At 44.6% G+C, this 16,988-nt stretch overlaps 1 protein-coding gene across 1 annotated transcript in view; it reads left to right on the top strand.

Annotated features, from left to right (window-relative positions):
* The first annotated feature begins 8,729 nt into the window (after positions 1–8,729).
* The window catches only part of LOC134984868 (zinc finger protein 585A-like), a 78,581-nt gene continuing 70,322 nt past the window's right edge, over positions 8,730–16,988 (top strand). Inside the window, exon 1 of the mRNA XM_063950347.1 lies at positions 8,730–9,867. Within this exon, the coding sequence (XP_063806417.1) occupies positions 8,768–9,867 (1,100 nt within the window). The 5' untranslated portion in view covers positions 8,730–8,767. The remainder of the gene's footprint in view (positions 9,868–16,988) is intronic.

The raw sequence follows: 16,988 nt of genomic DNA, 5'->3' as shown, positions 1-16,988 counted from the left end.
TAATGAGGCTACGACGTAACTGCACGGAGATAGAGACTTTCCGTGCACAAGCAACTGATATGATGGATTCCTTTAGATCAAGAGAGTACCCTGATAATATTTTAGAACAAGCTTTAGAAGAAGTATCAAATATGGATAGAAGAGATCTTTTAGAAAAAAATGTTAATCTTAAAGCCTCTAAAGACTCTGCTCAAAAAATAGAAGAAAGACAGTGTGCTTTTATCAGTAAATTCAATAGATGCTCGGGTCAAATTAAAACAATTATTTCTCGTAATTATAAAGTATTGAAACAAGATACAATCCTTGGAAAACTACTACCTAATAAAATTCAAGTAATTTACAAGAAAAATAGGACTCTTAAAACTATTTTAGCACCCAGCCACCTTAAAGCGAATAAAATGAACACCAAACCTACTGGCCAAGGGTGGTTAGTACAAAAACCTTGTGGCTTCTTTAGATGTGGCAAGACAAGATGCACTATGTGTTCCTATATACCTAGAAAAATAACATCAATACAATTACCCCAGAATAATGAAGAGTTCATTTTAAAATCTTTTATGAACTGCGACTCTAAATTTGTTGTATATCTCTTGAGCTGTGGGTGTGGTTTACGTTACGTAGGAAGGACCACGAGATCTCTCCATACCCGTTTCATGGAACATCGACGAAATATTATAAAAAATTGTACCACACACAGCGTATCACGTCATTTTAATGAAATGCATTCTAATGATCCAAGTAGTTTAACCATAGTCCCATTAGAATCAATTGCCCCCACAGCCAGAGGTGGTGATCGTTACAATAAACTGTGCACAAGAGAGGTATATTGGATGTTAAAATGCAATTCACTATACCCCGATGGCCTAAATGAGGCGATTGAATTGAACTCAGTAATTTAGATGAAACTACCTCTGTCTAAATGCAATATATTCCTTCTCAATTCCTCTTCCCTCCCCCTTCCTCTACGTTATACCTTTATCTATGTGGTACTTCATAAATATTATTATTCCAAGATATTTATCCTGTTTTTATTGTTTATTATTATTTATTTATTTTTTATTACTTATACTTTTTATTATATTTTATTTATTCTCTAATATAAAATTTCTCCTTTAATATAGACTATACTATTCTTAACATATAAAGGAGGAAATATTTCTGTATTAATTCGTTTTTTAATACCTTCCTTTAGTGTATTAACCTGATTGAATGCATCTCTGTGAAAATACACTATGTAGATGGGACCACTTAGATGATCTCTTCTATCGTGGGCTCTGGGGCTGAGGCGCATGCGCCGACCGGAGCTCAACCGCGCCGTTGCTATGCCACAAGCCGCGTTGCCATGGTGTGACGTCCACGGGCCGATCACGTGATACACACGTATCGGCACCGCAGGTGGAACGCACGTCACATCAGGACGCCGGTCACGCGTCAAATGACGCGGATCGACGCCTTGCACCACGTGTCAAGGGGCGCGGATGTGGGAGTATGCATATGACGCTGTCTTTGCCTGGTGCTGGCGCCGGCGCTTCCGCCCTATTTACCCAGACTCCAAATCGAATGGTCATCTGACCTATCTACCCCAATGAGCTGTTGGACCACGGTCATGTGATAAATAGAAATCACATGATCGGATATATGCAGTTTATATCAAAATAAATATAGTAGATTATTACATCTCTCAGTTCTCGTTTTTGACTAAATATGTAAGCATCCACATGTGAGACCAAACCATAGGCTAATGTGCTATAGATTTTTATATTTCTTTTGGACGGTTAGGTAGTTGGATTAATCAATTCACAGATGTCTGTAATTTTACTAATTGTCTAAGGTATATAAAGAGCCTTGGGTCAGGCTCTATCATTCACTCCTGAGGAAGCTGGCAGTTAACACCAGCGAAACGCGTTGAGACGACACTATTGACATCTTCACTAAACTTCCCCTTTTCAAAAATTGGAGAACTTTTCTTTACAACTTACCCGGACGGCACCAATTGGACTCTCCACCTTGGACCCTAAACATCTATGGTGAGACTGGAAAAATCCCTATCTGCATGAGAAAGCTTGCACGGTGTGCTTAAAAAAGGGACTTAGCAAAGCTGCTACTCACCTACAACTATATTTGTGGACCATATTTGGAGAGAATCCTAGCCTGGGGTATGATATACTTCTCCTAAGGGGACTAGTGAATGTTTTGTGACCCATGAATTAAGATGATTTTTTACACCAGACATCTTATATGTTTTTAGATAAAAATTCTATTAAATTTGTATATTAATTCAACCTAAAACCTACCGTCCTTTTATATTTATTTATTTATTAATATTTTCTAACTGTTAGATTTTTATTGGAGGGATATACCCTTGTTTACAACAGAGCGCAGGTGTTTCTCTATTTTTTTCTGCACCTTGAGTATTACCTGCCGGGAATACCGCTTATTAATTGCCTCTAGCACAGCCTCCCTGCCTGAGTGAGTTGTCAGCAAGGCATATTTTAGGAAACGGCTGGGGGGAGACATCTCGAATTCCAGCTTGTACCCCTGAAATACTACTTTAAAGAAACAGGGATCCACCTGTGAGCGAGCCCACTAATTGCTGAAATTTTTGAGACGGCCGCCCACCGTACCTGGCTACACCTGTGGAGCACCCGCGTCAAGCTGTGGACTCACAGGAAGCGGGGGAAGAATTTTGATTCTGGGAACAGGCTGACTGGTGCAGCTTTTTCCCTCTTCCCTTGTCTCTGTACAGAAAGGAAGCGCCATTTGACCCGCTTGCTTTTCTGAAGCCGAAAGGACTGTACCTTTGTCTGTGAGGAAACCTGAGGTAAAAATATTTCTTCCTAGCAGTTGCTGTGCATACGAGGTCCCAGAGACCATCCCCAAATAATTCCTCACCCTTATAAGGCAGAATCTCTATGCGCTTTTTAAGTCAGCATCACCTGTCCAGTGACAGGTCTCTAATACCCTCCTGACAGAATGGACATTACATTCATTTTGGATGCCAGCCGGCAAAATATCCCTCTGTGCATCCCCCATATATAAGACAACGTCTTTAATATGTTCTCCTATTAGCAAAATAGTATGTTTGACAGGGTCACCGACCACGCTGCAGCAGCACGCTCTGCAGGTTTCAGTCTAGTACCTGAGTGTGTAAATACAGACTTCAGGATAGCCTCCTGCTTTTTATCAACAGGTACCTTCAAAGTGGCCGTTCCTAAAATGGCAGTGCCACCTTTTTTGACAACCGTGTGAGCGCCTTATCCACCCTAGGGGATATCTCTCAGCGTAACTTATCCTCTGGCGGGAAAGGGTACGCCATCAGTAACTTTTATAAATTACCAGTTTCTTAACGGGGGAACCCACGCTTTTCACACACTTCATTTATTCAACTGATGGGGGAACAAAACACTGCCTGTTTTTTCTCCCCAAACCTAAAACCCATTTTTAGAGGTGCTTGGGTTAATGTCAGAAATGTATAACACATTTTTTATTGCCGGGATCAAGTCACGGATGTTCCTAGTGGATTGTGTATATGTCTCAACCTTGTCGACACTGGAGTCAGACTCCGTGTCGACATCTGTGTCTGCCATCTGAGAGAGCGGGCGTTTTTGAGCCCCTGATGGCCTTTGAGACGCCTGGGCAGGCGCGGGCTGAGAAGCCGGCTGTCCCACAGCTGTTACGTCATCCACCCTTTTATGTAAGGAGTTGACACTGTCGGTTAATACCTTCCACCTATCCATCCACTCTGGTGTCGGCCCCACAGGGGGCGACATCACATATATCGGCCTCTGTTCCGTCACCATATAAGCCTCCTCATTCAACATGTCGACACAGCCGTACCGACACACCGCACACACACAGGGAATGCTCTAAACGAGGACAGGACCCACAAAAGTCCTTTGGGGGGACAGAGTGAGAGTATGCCAGCACACACCAGAGCGCTATATAATGCAGGGACTAACTGAGTTATGTCCCCTATAGCTGCTGTTTTTATATATAATGTATACTGCGCCTAATTTTAGTGCCCCCCCACCCTCTCTTTTTTTAACCCTTTTCTGTAGTGTAGACTGCAGGGGAGAGCCAGGGAGCTTCCCTCCAACGGAGCTATGAGGGAAAAATGGCGCCAGTGTGCTGAGGAGATAGGCTCCGCCCCTTTTTCGCAGCCTTTTCTCTCGCTTTTTATGGAATTCTGGCAGGGGTATTTACCTCATATATAGCCCCAGGGGCTATATATTGAGGTATTTTAGCCAGCCAAGGTGTTTTTATTGCTGCCTCAGGGCGCCCTAAGAAGCCCAAGCTGGCTGCAAGCAGGCGAGTTCGCTTCTTCTCCCCTTAGTCCCTCGCTGCAGTGAGCCTGTTGCCAGCAGGTCTCACTGAAAATAAAAAACCTAAGTCTATCTTTCTTTTCTAAGAGCTCAGGAGAGCCCCTAGTGTGCATCCAACCTCGGCCGGGCACGAAATCTAACGGAGGCTTGGAGGAGGGTCATAGTGGGAGGAGCCAGTGCACACCAGGTAGTCTAAGATCTTTCTAGAGTGCCCAGCCTCCTTCGGAGCCCGCTATTCCCCATGGTCCTTACGGAGTTCCCAGCATCCACTAGGACGTCAGAGAAATATATATATATATATATATATATATTACAATCAGCCCGGCACTCCGGTTTAGATGTTGATTGGCCCCGGTGCCCTCAGTGCGGAAGATAGTATATTGAATTGATACTGCGGCACTCGGAGTCGTTTAAAACGAGCAAAGTATAGTCAAAAAAAAGTCAAGGTGTGACAAAGGGGTTAGACACCCCAAAACATTGGACTGTGTGATGTACATTTTTTTGACTACACTTTGCTCGTTTTAAACGACTCAGAGTGCTGCAGCATCAATTCTGTTCTATATATATATATATATATATATATATATATATATATATATATATATAGTTCCAATATGACCAGCACTCCAAACAACTTGTTAAATACCTGGGTGCCCTCCCACGGTCCAAACAGAGCAGATACAAAGAGCAAGTTCAGGCGGCACTCCACGGATTTTCAAAACCAAATGAGACAGCTACACAGGCTTGATTGTCAACGTTTCAGGTGCTGTTTAATCACACATTTCGTCAGGATACCTGACGAAAAGGTGTGATTAAACAGCACCTGAAACGTTGACAATCAAGCCTGTGTAGCTGTCTAATTTGGTTTTGAAAATCCGTGGAGTGCCGCCTGAACTTGCTCTTTATATATATATATATATATATATATATATATATATATATATATATATATATATATATTACAGTGGCTGAAGTGGGCCGGTATACTATGGTATGGTATACCGGCACTTCTTCGAGCACTGTCCCCCGCCGCAGCAAGCTGACCGCGGCGCTACTATTTCAAATCTGCCGCAGACCGGCAGCCAATCAGTAGCAGCAGCTCCTGATTGGCTGCCGGTCCGCGACAGATTTGAAATAGTACAGTGCCCGGCTCCCGTCCCTGAGCCCTGACAAGTGCGGCTGCAAGGTTCGGCTCCCGCATGCAGCATGATTACGCCAAGGCTCCGGCTCCTGCCCCCCTGACAGCTCTGCTGCCCGGCTTTCTCTTTCTTTGATAACAACTCCGGTGGCTGGCTCCCGCTCCACAGCACAGCTGCCCGGCTTCCGTATGCTGACACCCCTGGCTACCCGGCAACTGGTGAGTAGAGGGGAACTGATGGGGGAGAGTGTCAGGGTAGGGACAGTGTATTTGTGTAAATGTGGCTGTGTGTGTAAATATATATATGCGTGTGTGTATACTGTATGTGGCTGTGAGTATGTAGATATGTGGCTATGTGTGTGGCATAATGTAAATTTTGGCTCATACCGTGTGTTCTAATGTGAATTTCGGCTCATTCCGTGTGCTATAATGTGAATTTCGGTTCATACCGTGTGCTATAATGTGAATTTCGGCTCATACAGTGTGCTATAATGTGATTTTCGGCTCATACCGTGTGCTATAATGTGAATTTCGGCTCATACCGTGTGCTATAATGTGATTTTCGGCTCATACCATGTGCTATAATGTGATTTTCGGCTCATACCATGTGCTATAATGTGAATTTCGGCTCATACCATGTGCTATAATGTGATTTTCGGCTCATACCATGTGCTATAATGTGAATTTCGGTTCATACAGTGTGCTATAATGTGATTTTCGGCTCATACCATGTGCTATAATGTGAATTTCGGCTCATACCATGTGCTATAATGTGATTTTCGGCTCATACCATGTGCTATAATGTGATTTTCGGCTCATACCATGTGCTATAATGTGATTTTCGGCTCATACCATGTGCTATAATGTGAATTTCGGCTCATACCATGTGCTATAATGTGATTTTCGGCTCATACCGTGTACTATAATGTGATTTTTGGCTCATACCATGTGCTATAATGTGATTTTTGGCTCATACTGTGTGGTATAATGTGATTTTTGGCTCAAAGTGTGTGGTATAATGTGAAAAGGGCACCAGTACTAGAAAGTATAAGGGATCCTACTATTGTGGTGCAAAATGTGTATAAGGGGTAGTAAACTACACTGAAGTGGCCACACACCCTTTTTCAAAGAAGCGCCCTTTTCCATACCTCCACTTCAAAATTTCCACTTCGACCACACACACACACACACACACACACACACACACACACACACACACACACACACACACACACACACACACGTTTTAAATGTATCCATGTTTGGCCAGAGGTGACTTAATTAGCTCCTTAGTCAATTTGATTTAACCATCTGTGCCGAGCCATGGATATACCTAAATCCTGGACTGTTGGGGTGCCTTGAGAACCATGTTTGGGAACCTCTGCCTTAACACAAACTGCTAAAACAACCCTAATATCCTATCCCTAAATTTTACCTGCGGGCTCAGTATTTTGGCAGAGGGGGGGGCTGCTGACTATTTGCCTAGGGTGCTGAGAAACCTTGCACCGGCCCTGATGAGCACACACATAAAGGAATGCTACCTTACCAATGCTTCCAGGAGTAACGTTAGGAGACATTTCTCTGATCCATCAGCTCATATGACTGATGTTATTGTTCATCTAGAATCTCCAATTCATATGATATGTTCCCCATCCATTGTTTTACATTGGTGCTGACATAGGACTTGGTGAGTGACTACATTTCCATTTATACTTCATGGTTAGTTACCAGTACAAGAGAGAGTGAGATATCTAAGTCTTATTATAACATAGTAACATAGTAACATAGTATCTGAGGTTGAAAAAAGACAATTGTCCATCGAGTTCAACCTATTTGTGGTCTCCTATGCATGATGATTTGACTAAAATTTCTGACTGATGCTACTGTCAGCCATTGCATTTTATCATAGTAACTATAATGCGTGACTATGCACCATACCCCTGGATATCCTTATCCATTAGGAATTTATCTAACCCATTCTTAAAGGTGTTGACAGATTCCGCCATTACAACTCCCTCGGGCAGGGAATTCCAAACACGTATTGTCCTTACCGTGAAAAAGCCTTTACGCCGTATTGTGCGGAATCTCCTCTCCTCTAACCTGAGCGAGTGTCCACGAGTCCTCTGTGTTGATCTAACCAAAAACAGGTCCAACGCAAGCTCTGTGTATTGTCCCCTTATATATTTGTAGATGTTGATCATATCCCCTCTTAGTCTCCGCTTTTCCAATGTAAACATGTCTAGTCTTTCAAGCCTTTCCTTGTATTCCATCGTCTCCATGCCCATAATTAGTTTGGTCGCCCTCCTCTGTACCTTTTCAAGCTCCAGGATATCCTTTTTGTAGTACGGTGCCCAGAATTGCACACAGTATTCAAGGTGTGACCTCACTAGTGATTTATATAACGGGAGTATAATACTCTCGTCCCTAGCATCAATACCCCGTTTTATGCATGCTAATATCTTATTAGCCTTCTTTGCTGCAGTCCTACTTTGGGTACTACTGCTTCGTTTGCTATCTATGAGGACACCTAAGTCCTTTTCCAGTACAGAATCCCCTAATTTTACCCCATTTAGTAGGTAGGTGTAATTTTTGTTCTTGTTACCACAGTGCATTACCTTACACTTGTCTGTGTAGAAGCGCATTCTCCATTTGGCTGCCCATGCTTCTAATTTAACTAAGTCATTCTGAAGAGACTCGGCATTCTCCTCTGTATTTAGCCTTACACAATTTGGTATCATCTGCAAAAAAATGACACCATGCTCTCTAGACCTTCTGTTAGGTCGTTAATGAAAATATTGACCAATAGCGGTCCTAATACTGAGCCTTGCTGCATACCACTTAGCACTTAAGTCCAAGTTGAAAAAGATCCATTAACCACAACGCGCTGCTTCCTATTATCTAACCAGTTTTTGACCCAAGTGCATATTGTGCTTCCTAGCCCTGATTCTTGTAGCTTGTAGATAAGTCTCATGTGTGGTACAGTATCGAACGCTTTGGCAAAGTCTAAAAAGATTACATCCACGTCTTTACCCTGATCTAGGTTTGCGCTTACTGTTTTAATATTACATTTATTATTGTGAGTGTTCTCAGGAGGGTGGACACAATGATAGTCTGAGACACAATATTATAAAGCCTTCATTAAAAGTTATGTTTTATTATACATACGTTTACAATTAAGTTTCCCAGAGAGTCGTCTTCTCCTATTGTTTACAAGATTAATATTGTTACAGAAAATTTCACATTTCCATAATGTATTTTATTTCCAGCAGATGGACACACAAGCAGGAATATCTCAGAAGGACATCTAATGTTATCCCTGGATTGTGAAATAAAAGATGACGCCAGTAGACAGGATTCTCCAGGAGCTAACCCCATTACCCCAATTATACATCCAGCTCTATCAGCTGATCCCTCTGATCCTGGGAAATGTTCTCCTGATCACTCTGATATTGGTGCATCTGTTACAGCTCTGAAAGTAGATACAGTGTTTCCATGTTCTATAGATGCCAAATGTTTTACACAGAACACAAAACCTATTAACCCGCACACAGTTAAGGCAGGTGAAAGGCCACTTATATGTTCTGAGTGTGGGAAATGTTTTACATACAAATCAGATCTTGTTATACATCAGAGAAGTCACACAGGTGAGAAACCATTTCCATGTTCTGAGTGTGGAAAATGTTTTTCAAACAAATCAGATCTTATTAAACATCAGAGAAGTCACACAGGTGAGAAGCCATTTTCATGTTCTGAGTGTGGGAAATGTTTTACACGGAAATCATATCTTGTTACACATCAGCGAACTCACACAGGTGAGAAGCCATTTCTATGCTCTGAGTGTGGGAAAGGTTTTGCAAACAAATCAGATCTTGTTAAACATCAGAGAAGTCACACAGGTGAGAAGCCATTTCCATGTTCTGAGTGTGGGAAATGTTTTACACGGAAATCATATCTTGTTACACATCAGCAAACTCACACAGGTGAGAAGCCATTTCTATGCTCTGAGTGTGGGAAATGTTTTGCAAACAAATCAAATCTTGTTATACATCACAGAAGTCACACAGGTGAGAAGCTGTTTTCTTGCTCTGAGTGTGGGAAATGTTTTACACAAAAACCACATCTTGTTATACATCACAGAAGTCACACAGGTGAGAACCCATTTCCATGTTCTGATTGTGGGAAATGTTTTACACAGAAATCATATCTTGTTACACATCAGCGAACTCACACAGGTGAAAACCCATTTCCATGTTCTGAGTGTGGGAAAGGTTTTGCACACAAATCACATCTTGTTAAACATCACAGAAGTCACACAGGTGAGAAGCCATTTTCTTGCTCTGAGTGTGGGAAATGTTATACACAAAAATCACATCTTGTTAGACATCAGCGAACTCACACAGATGAGAAGCCATTTCTATACTCTGAGAAATAAATCATCTCATATTGCACACAATAGACATCACTCAGGTGAGGAACTATTTTAATCTTCTGGAGTATACTCATCATTGCCATGCGTTGTTCTTTAAGGTTCTTATCCTATCTCCTATGCTTTTTGCAATATACATGCTACCACTGGGGGAAATAATCAGATGTCATGCCCTAATCTGCCACTGCTATACAGACACCTGTCTTTTGCTCCAGGTACTGAGAACCCAGTAACAATACTTAATGGTTGTCTAGCTGAGCTCCAGGTGTGGGTGATGTCAGTTGGCTGTGACTCAGTCCTGGTGAAACAGGTCCATATGGTAGAAGCTCACCAACAAAGGGCAGGGCTACAGCTCAGCTTTGCCTACCAACCAGACTTACGCTTGGGGGTTCAGAATTACAAAATGCTGATCCTGTGCGGAATCTTGGTGTCCTGGATGGTGGAGTGACACTTAGACATCGGTATCTGCCACAATCAGATCCTCATCTGAGGAACATAGCCAGACTCCAGCACTTATTTCCCTCAGAAGATCTACCTACAGTCATACATGTACTTGTATCATCACACATAGACAACTGCAATGTCCTCTACCTGGGTCTCCCAGCAAAAGAATTGCACCGCTAGTAGCTTGTACAGAATGCAGGAGCCAGGCTGTTACCTAACCAGCCTGTTCCTGCCACATAACACCCATTCTCTGCTCCCTTCACCGGCTGTCTGTAAGATGGTTACTCTTACATAATCTCACTGACTCTCCCAACCCTACATGACCAGGGTCCATGGTACCAGAAGCAGCTTCTGCCTCCTTACTGCCCTGCTTGCTTACTTCCATCTGCAGATGAAGGACTGTTACCAGTAGTACCAAAAATCCCAAAGCACTGCTGAGATGTCAGGTGTGAGACAGGATGGTGGCACTAGTGCTGTAGTGGGGGCTGCCGGAGGCACTGTCTGTGGGTAATATTGTCCCCAAGCAGCGCTGAGGTGTCAGAGGGGGAGACAGGGCGGGTGCAGTTGTCGGGGGGGGGAGACAGGGCAATGGCAGTAGTGGGGGAGGACAAGGAAGGTGGCAGTAGTGGGGGGAGACAGGGCGGTGGCAGTAGTAGGGGGAGACAGGGTGGGTGGCAGTAGTTTGAGGGAGACAGAGCGGAGGGCCGCAGTGCAGTACCGGGGGCTGCTGGAGGCAGTAAAGAGGTGTATAGGTCACTCACAGAACCAGTTGATAATTAGACTTAATGATGATTATGCTTCCGTATTTCCAATAAATCCCTTGTATGTGTTACTGTTATTTGCTGTGTCAGCCTTTATGTGTGTTCTGTGTAATAATCCTGAAAGTAGTGCTGCTACCGATCTCATATCATTTGTAGTAACTTGGAAAAGATGAGATATGAGGTGCACTCTGGAAGCTTATAGGGGGTTAATCAGAGATTATTAAAGATACGTTTAAAACCAAAAGATTTCCGTTGAGTCTTTTTATGTGTCTGTGTATTATCTTATTTCCAGATAATTGTCGCTATGGTGACAGAAACAATTTCCTGTTAATGTGTGACTCGTATTATTACTGTTAATGGTTGATCCTGCCAGTAGCGTATGCTTGTCTCAAAGATTAAGCCATGAGCTTGGAAATGTTAAGGTGGGCTCGGAAATGTTATCCTTTTCCTCGCAGCCCCAGTTGCTGGAGAAAATGAAGGAGGAGCTGTTGACGGGTCACGTTCCACTTGAGTTGACAATTTTCTCACCAGCAGGTCTTTCCACCTATGCAGACTTGTGTCCGGAAAGAGAGATACAACGTAGGCTTTACACCTAATAACGAGCATGTGGCCAAAATGTAGTGCTCTGATATCAACAGATTGACCACCATTGAATCCCGGCAAAGCGAATGAAGGGCTCCATCCACAAGTATTTCCAGGGAAGACGTTAAGTCCGAGGGACTATGCGCAGGCCCAAATGATAATTGTTATATGATCCTTCTATGTATGAACCAACCGATAGAGGGAACAATCCGAAAGTGTTAATACCAAAGATTAGCTAATCTGGTTGGAGGTGCGCCATTAAGCAAATTGCAATGACTGGTTAGGGGGTTTAGAAAAAACACTAGTGAACTTATATCTAAAGAAGCCTTAATGTGTGGTGCACTCTTTTTCTGATGCATCCACTATCGGTGGATTTTTCCCATTTCTTCTTATCCTCAGGAGGAGAACACTGGAAAGAAAAGGAGTGTCTCTTTGTTGGTGCACTTTAGAAAATAAGAATTTACTTACCGATAATTCTATTTCTCGTAGTACGTAGTGGATGCTGGGACTCCGTAAGGACCATGGGGAATAGCGGCTCCGCAGGAGACTGGGCACAAAGTAAAAGCTTTAGGACTAGCTGGTGTGCACTGGCTCCTCCCCCTATGACCCTCCTCCAAGCCTCAGTTAGGATACTGTGCCCGGACGAGCGTACATAATAAAGGAAGGATTTTGAATCCCGGGTAAGACTCATACCAGCCACACCAATCACACTGTACAGCCTGTGATCTGAACCCAGTTAACAGTATGATAACCTTAGAAGCCTCTAAAAAGATGGCTCACAACAATAAACAACCCGATTTTTTTGTAACAATAACTATATACAAGTATTGCAGACAATCCGCACTAGGGATGGGCGCCCAGCATCCACTACGGACTACGAGAAATAGAATTATCGGTAAGTAAATTCTTATTTTCTCTGACGTCCTAAGTGGATGCTGGGACTCCGTAAGGACCATGGGGATTATACCAAAGCTCCCAAACGGGCTGGAGAGTGCGGATGACTCTGCAGCACCGAATGAGAGAACTCCAGGTCCTCCTCAGCCAGGGTATCGAATTTGTAAAATTTAGCAAACGTGTTTGCCCCTGACCAAGTAGCTGCTCGGCAAAGTTGTAAAGCCGAGACCCCTCGGGCAGCCGCCCAAGATGAGCCCACTTTCCTTGTGGAATGGGCTTTAACAGATTTTGGCTGTGGCAGTCCTGCCACAGAATGTGCAAGCTGAATTGTACTACAAATCCAACGAGCAATCGTCTGCTTAGAAGCAGGAGCACCCAGCTTGTTGGGTGCATACAGGATAAACAGCGAGTCAGATTTTCTGACTCCAGCCGTCCTGGAAACATATATTTTCAGGGCCCTGACTACGTCCAGTAACTTGGAGTCCTCCAAGTCCCTAGTAGCCGCAGGTACCACAATAGGTTGGTTCATGTGAAAACCTGAAACCACCTTAGGGAGAAATTGAGGACGAGTCCTCAATTCTGCCCTGTCTGAATGAAAAATTAAGTAAGGGCTTTTATATGATAAAGCCGACAATTCTGAGACACGCCTGGCTGAAGCATGACCACTTTCCATGTGAGATATTTCAAGTCCACAGTGGTGAGTGGTTCAAACCAATGTGATTTTAGGAACCCCAAAACTACATTGAGATCCCAAGGTGCCACTGGTGGCACAAAAGGAGGCTGTATATGCAGTACCCCCTTGACGAACGTCTGAACTTCAGGCACTGAAGCCAGTTCTTTCTGGAAGAAGATCGACAGGGCCGAAATTTGAACCTTAATGGATCCTAATTTTAGGCCCATAGACAGTCCTGCTTGCAGGAAATGCAAGAAATGACCCAGTTGAAATTCCTCTGTGGGGGCCTTCTTGGCCTCACACCACGCAACATATTTTCGCCAAATGCGGTGATAATGTTTTGCGGTTACATCCTTCCTGGCTTTGATCAGGGTAGGGATGACTTCATCTGGAATGCCTTTTTCCATCAGGATCCGGCGTTCAACCGCCATGCCGTCAAACGCAGCCGCGGTAAGTCTTGGAACAGACAAGGTCCCTACTGGAGCAGGTCCTTTCTTAGAGGTAGAGGACACGGATCATCTGTGCGCATCTCTTGCAGTTCCGGGTACCAAGTTCTTTTTGGCCAATCCGGAGCCACGAGTATAGTTCTTACTCCTCTCTTTCTTATGATTCTCAGTACTTTTGGTATGAGAGGCAGAGGAGGGAACACATACACCGACTGGTACACCCACGGTGTTACCAGAGCGTCCACCGCTATTGCCTGAGGGTCCCTTGACCTTGCGCAATATCTGTCCAGTTTTATGTTGAGACGGGACGCCATCATGTCTACCTTTGGTTTTTCCCAACGGTTTACAATCAGTTGGAAGACTTCTGGGTGAAGTCCCCACTCCCCCGGGTGGAGGTCGTGTCTGCTGAGGAAGTCTGCTTCCCAGTTGTCCACTCCCGGAATGAACACTGCTGACAGTGCTACCACATGATTTTCCGCCCAGCGGAGGATCCTTGCAGCTTCTGCCATTGCCCTCCTGCTTCTTGTGCCGCCCTGTCTGTTGACGTGGGCGACTGCCGTGATGTTGTCCGATTGGATCAATACCGACTGACCCTGAAGAAGAGGCCTTGCTTGACTTAGGGCATTGTAAATGGCCCTTAGTTCCAGAATATTTATGTGAAGAGACGTTTCCATGCTTGACCACAAGCCCTGGAAGTTTCTTCCCTGTGTGACTGCTCCCCAGTCTCTCAGGCTGGCATCCGTGGTCACCAGCATCCAATCCTGAATGCCGAATCTGCGGCCCTCTAGAAGATGAGCACTCTGTAACCACCACAGAAGAGACACCATTGTCCTTGGAGATAGGGTAATCCGCTGATGCATCTGAAGATGCGATCCGGACCATTTGTCCAGCAGATCCTACTGAAACGTTCTTGCATGGAATCTTCCGAATGGAATCGCTTCGTAAGAAGCCACCATTTTTCCCAGGACTCTCGTGCATTGATGCACTGACACTTGGCCTGGTTTTAGGAGGTTCCTGACCAGCTCGGATAACTCCCTGGCCTTCTCCTCCGGGAGAAACACCTTTTTCTGGACTGTGTCCAGAATCATCCCCAGGAACAGTAGACGTGTTGTTGGAATCAGCTGTGATTTTGGGATATTTAGAATCCACCCGTGCTGACGTAACACTACCTGAGACAGTGCTACTCCGACCTCTAACTGTTCCCTGGACCTTGCCCTTATCAGGAGATCGTCCAAGTAAGGGATAATTAAGACGCCTTTTCTTCGAAGAAGAATCATCATTTCGGCCATTACCTTGGTAAAGACCCGGGGTGCCGTGGACAAATCAAACGGCAGCGTCTGAAACTGATAATGACAGTTTTGTACCACAAACCTGAGGTACCCTTGGTGAGAAGGGAAGATTGGGACATGGAGATAAGCATCTTTGATGTCCAGAGATACCATATAGTCCCCTTCTTCCAGATTCGCTATCACCGCTCTGAGTGATTCCATCTTGAACTTGAACCTTTTTATGTAAGTGTTCAAGGATTTTAGATTTAAAATTGGTCTCACCGAGCCGTCCGGCTTCGGTACCACAAACAGCGTGGAATAATACCCATTTCCCTGTTGTAGGAGGGGTACCTTGATTATCACCTGCTGGGAATACAGCTTGTGAATAGCTTCCAATACTGCCTCCCTGTCGGAGGGAGACGTTGGTAGAGCAGACTTCAGGAATCTTCGAGGGGGAGACGTCTCGAATTCCAATTTGTACCCCTGTGATACTACCTGCAGGATCCAGGGGTCCACTTGCGAGTGAGCCCACTGCGCGTTGAAATTTTTGAGACGGGCCCCCACCGTGCCTGAGTCCGCTTGTAAAGCCCCAGCGTCATGCTGAAGACTTGGCAGAAGCGGGGGAGGGCTTCTGCTCCTGGGAAGAGGCTGCCTGGTGCAGTCTTTTTCCTCTTCCTCTGCCCCGGGGCAGAAATGAGTGGCCTTTTGCCTGCTTGTTCTTATGGGAACGAAAGGACTGAGTTTGAAAAGACGGTGTCTTTTTCTGCTGAGAGGTGACCTGGGGTAAAAAGGTGGACTTTCCAGCCGTTGCCGTGGCCACCAGGTCTGATAGACCAACCCCAAATAACTCCTCCCCTTTATACGGCAATACTTCCATATGTCGTTTGGAATCAGCATCACCTGACCACTGTCGCGTCCATAACGCCCTTCTGGCCGAAATGGACATCGCACTCACTCTTGATGCCAGGGTGCAAATATCCCTCTGTGCATCACGCATATATAGTAATGCATCCTTTAAATGCTCTATAGTTAATAATATACTGTCCCTATCCAGGGTATCAATATTTTCAGTCAGGGAATCCGACCAAGCCACTCCAGCGCTGCACATCCAGGCTGAGGCGATTGCTGGTCGCAGTATAACACCAGTATGTGTGTATATACCTTTTAGCATATTTTCCAGCCTTCTATCAGCTGGTTCCTTGAGGGCGGCCGTATCAGGAGACGGTAACGCCACTTGTTTTGATAAGCGTGTGAGCACCTTATCTACCCTAGGGGGTGTTTCCCAACGTGCCCTAACCTCTGGCGGGAAAGGGTATAGTGCCAATAATTTGTTAGAAATCAGCAGTTTTTTATCGGGGGAAACCCACGCTTTATCACACACCTCATTTAATTCATCTGACTCAGGAAAAACTACGGGTAGTTTTTTCACACCCCACATAATACCCTTTTTTGTGGTACTTGTAGTGTCAGAAATGTTCAATGCCTCCTTCATCGTCGTGATCATATAACGTGTGGCCCTACTGGACATTACGTTTGTCTCCTCACCGTCGACACTGGATTCGGTATCCGTGTCTGGGTCTGTGTCGACCATCTGAGGTAACGGGCGTTTTAGCGCCCCTGACGGTGTCTGAGACGCCTGAACAGGCACTAACTGATTTGCCGGCTGTCTCATGTCGTCAACAGTTTTTTGCAAAGTGCTGACATTGTCACGTATTTCTTTAAATACAACCATCCAGTCAGGTGTCGACTCCCTAGGGGGTGACATCACTAACACAGGCAACTGCTCTGCTTCCACATCATTTTCCTCCTCATACATGTCGACACAATCGTACCGACACCCAGCACACACACAGGGAATGCTCTGACAGAGGATAGGACCCCACTAGCCCTTTGGGGAGACAGAGGGAGAGTTTGCCAGCACACACCAGAGCGCTATATATATATATTCAGGGATAACCTTATATAAGTGTTACTCCCTTTATAGCTGCTGTATTATATATTAGCTGCCAATAGTGCCCCCCCCCCCCCCTCCTC

Source organism: Pseudophryne corroboree (assembly GCF_028390025.1).
Source record: "Pseudophryne corroboree isolate aPseCor3 chromosome 3 unlocalized genomic scaffold, aPseCor3.hap2 SUPER_3_unloc_9, whole genome shotgun sequence".
In the NCBI taxonomy this organism is placed as follows: Eukaryota; Metazoa; Chordata; class Amphibia; order Anura; family Myobatrachidae; genus Pseudophryne; species Pseudophryne corroboree.
The sequence above is the reverse complement of the archived record's forward strand: the minus strand, read 5'-3'. Positions and strand labels throughout refer to the sequence as shown.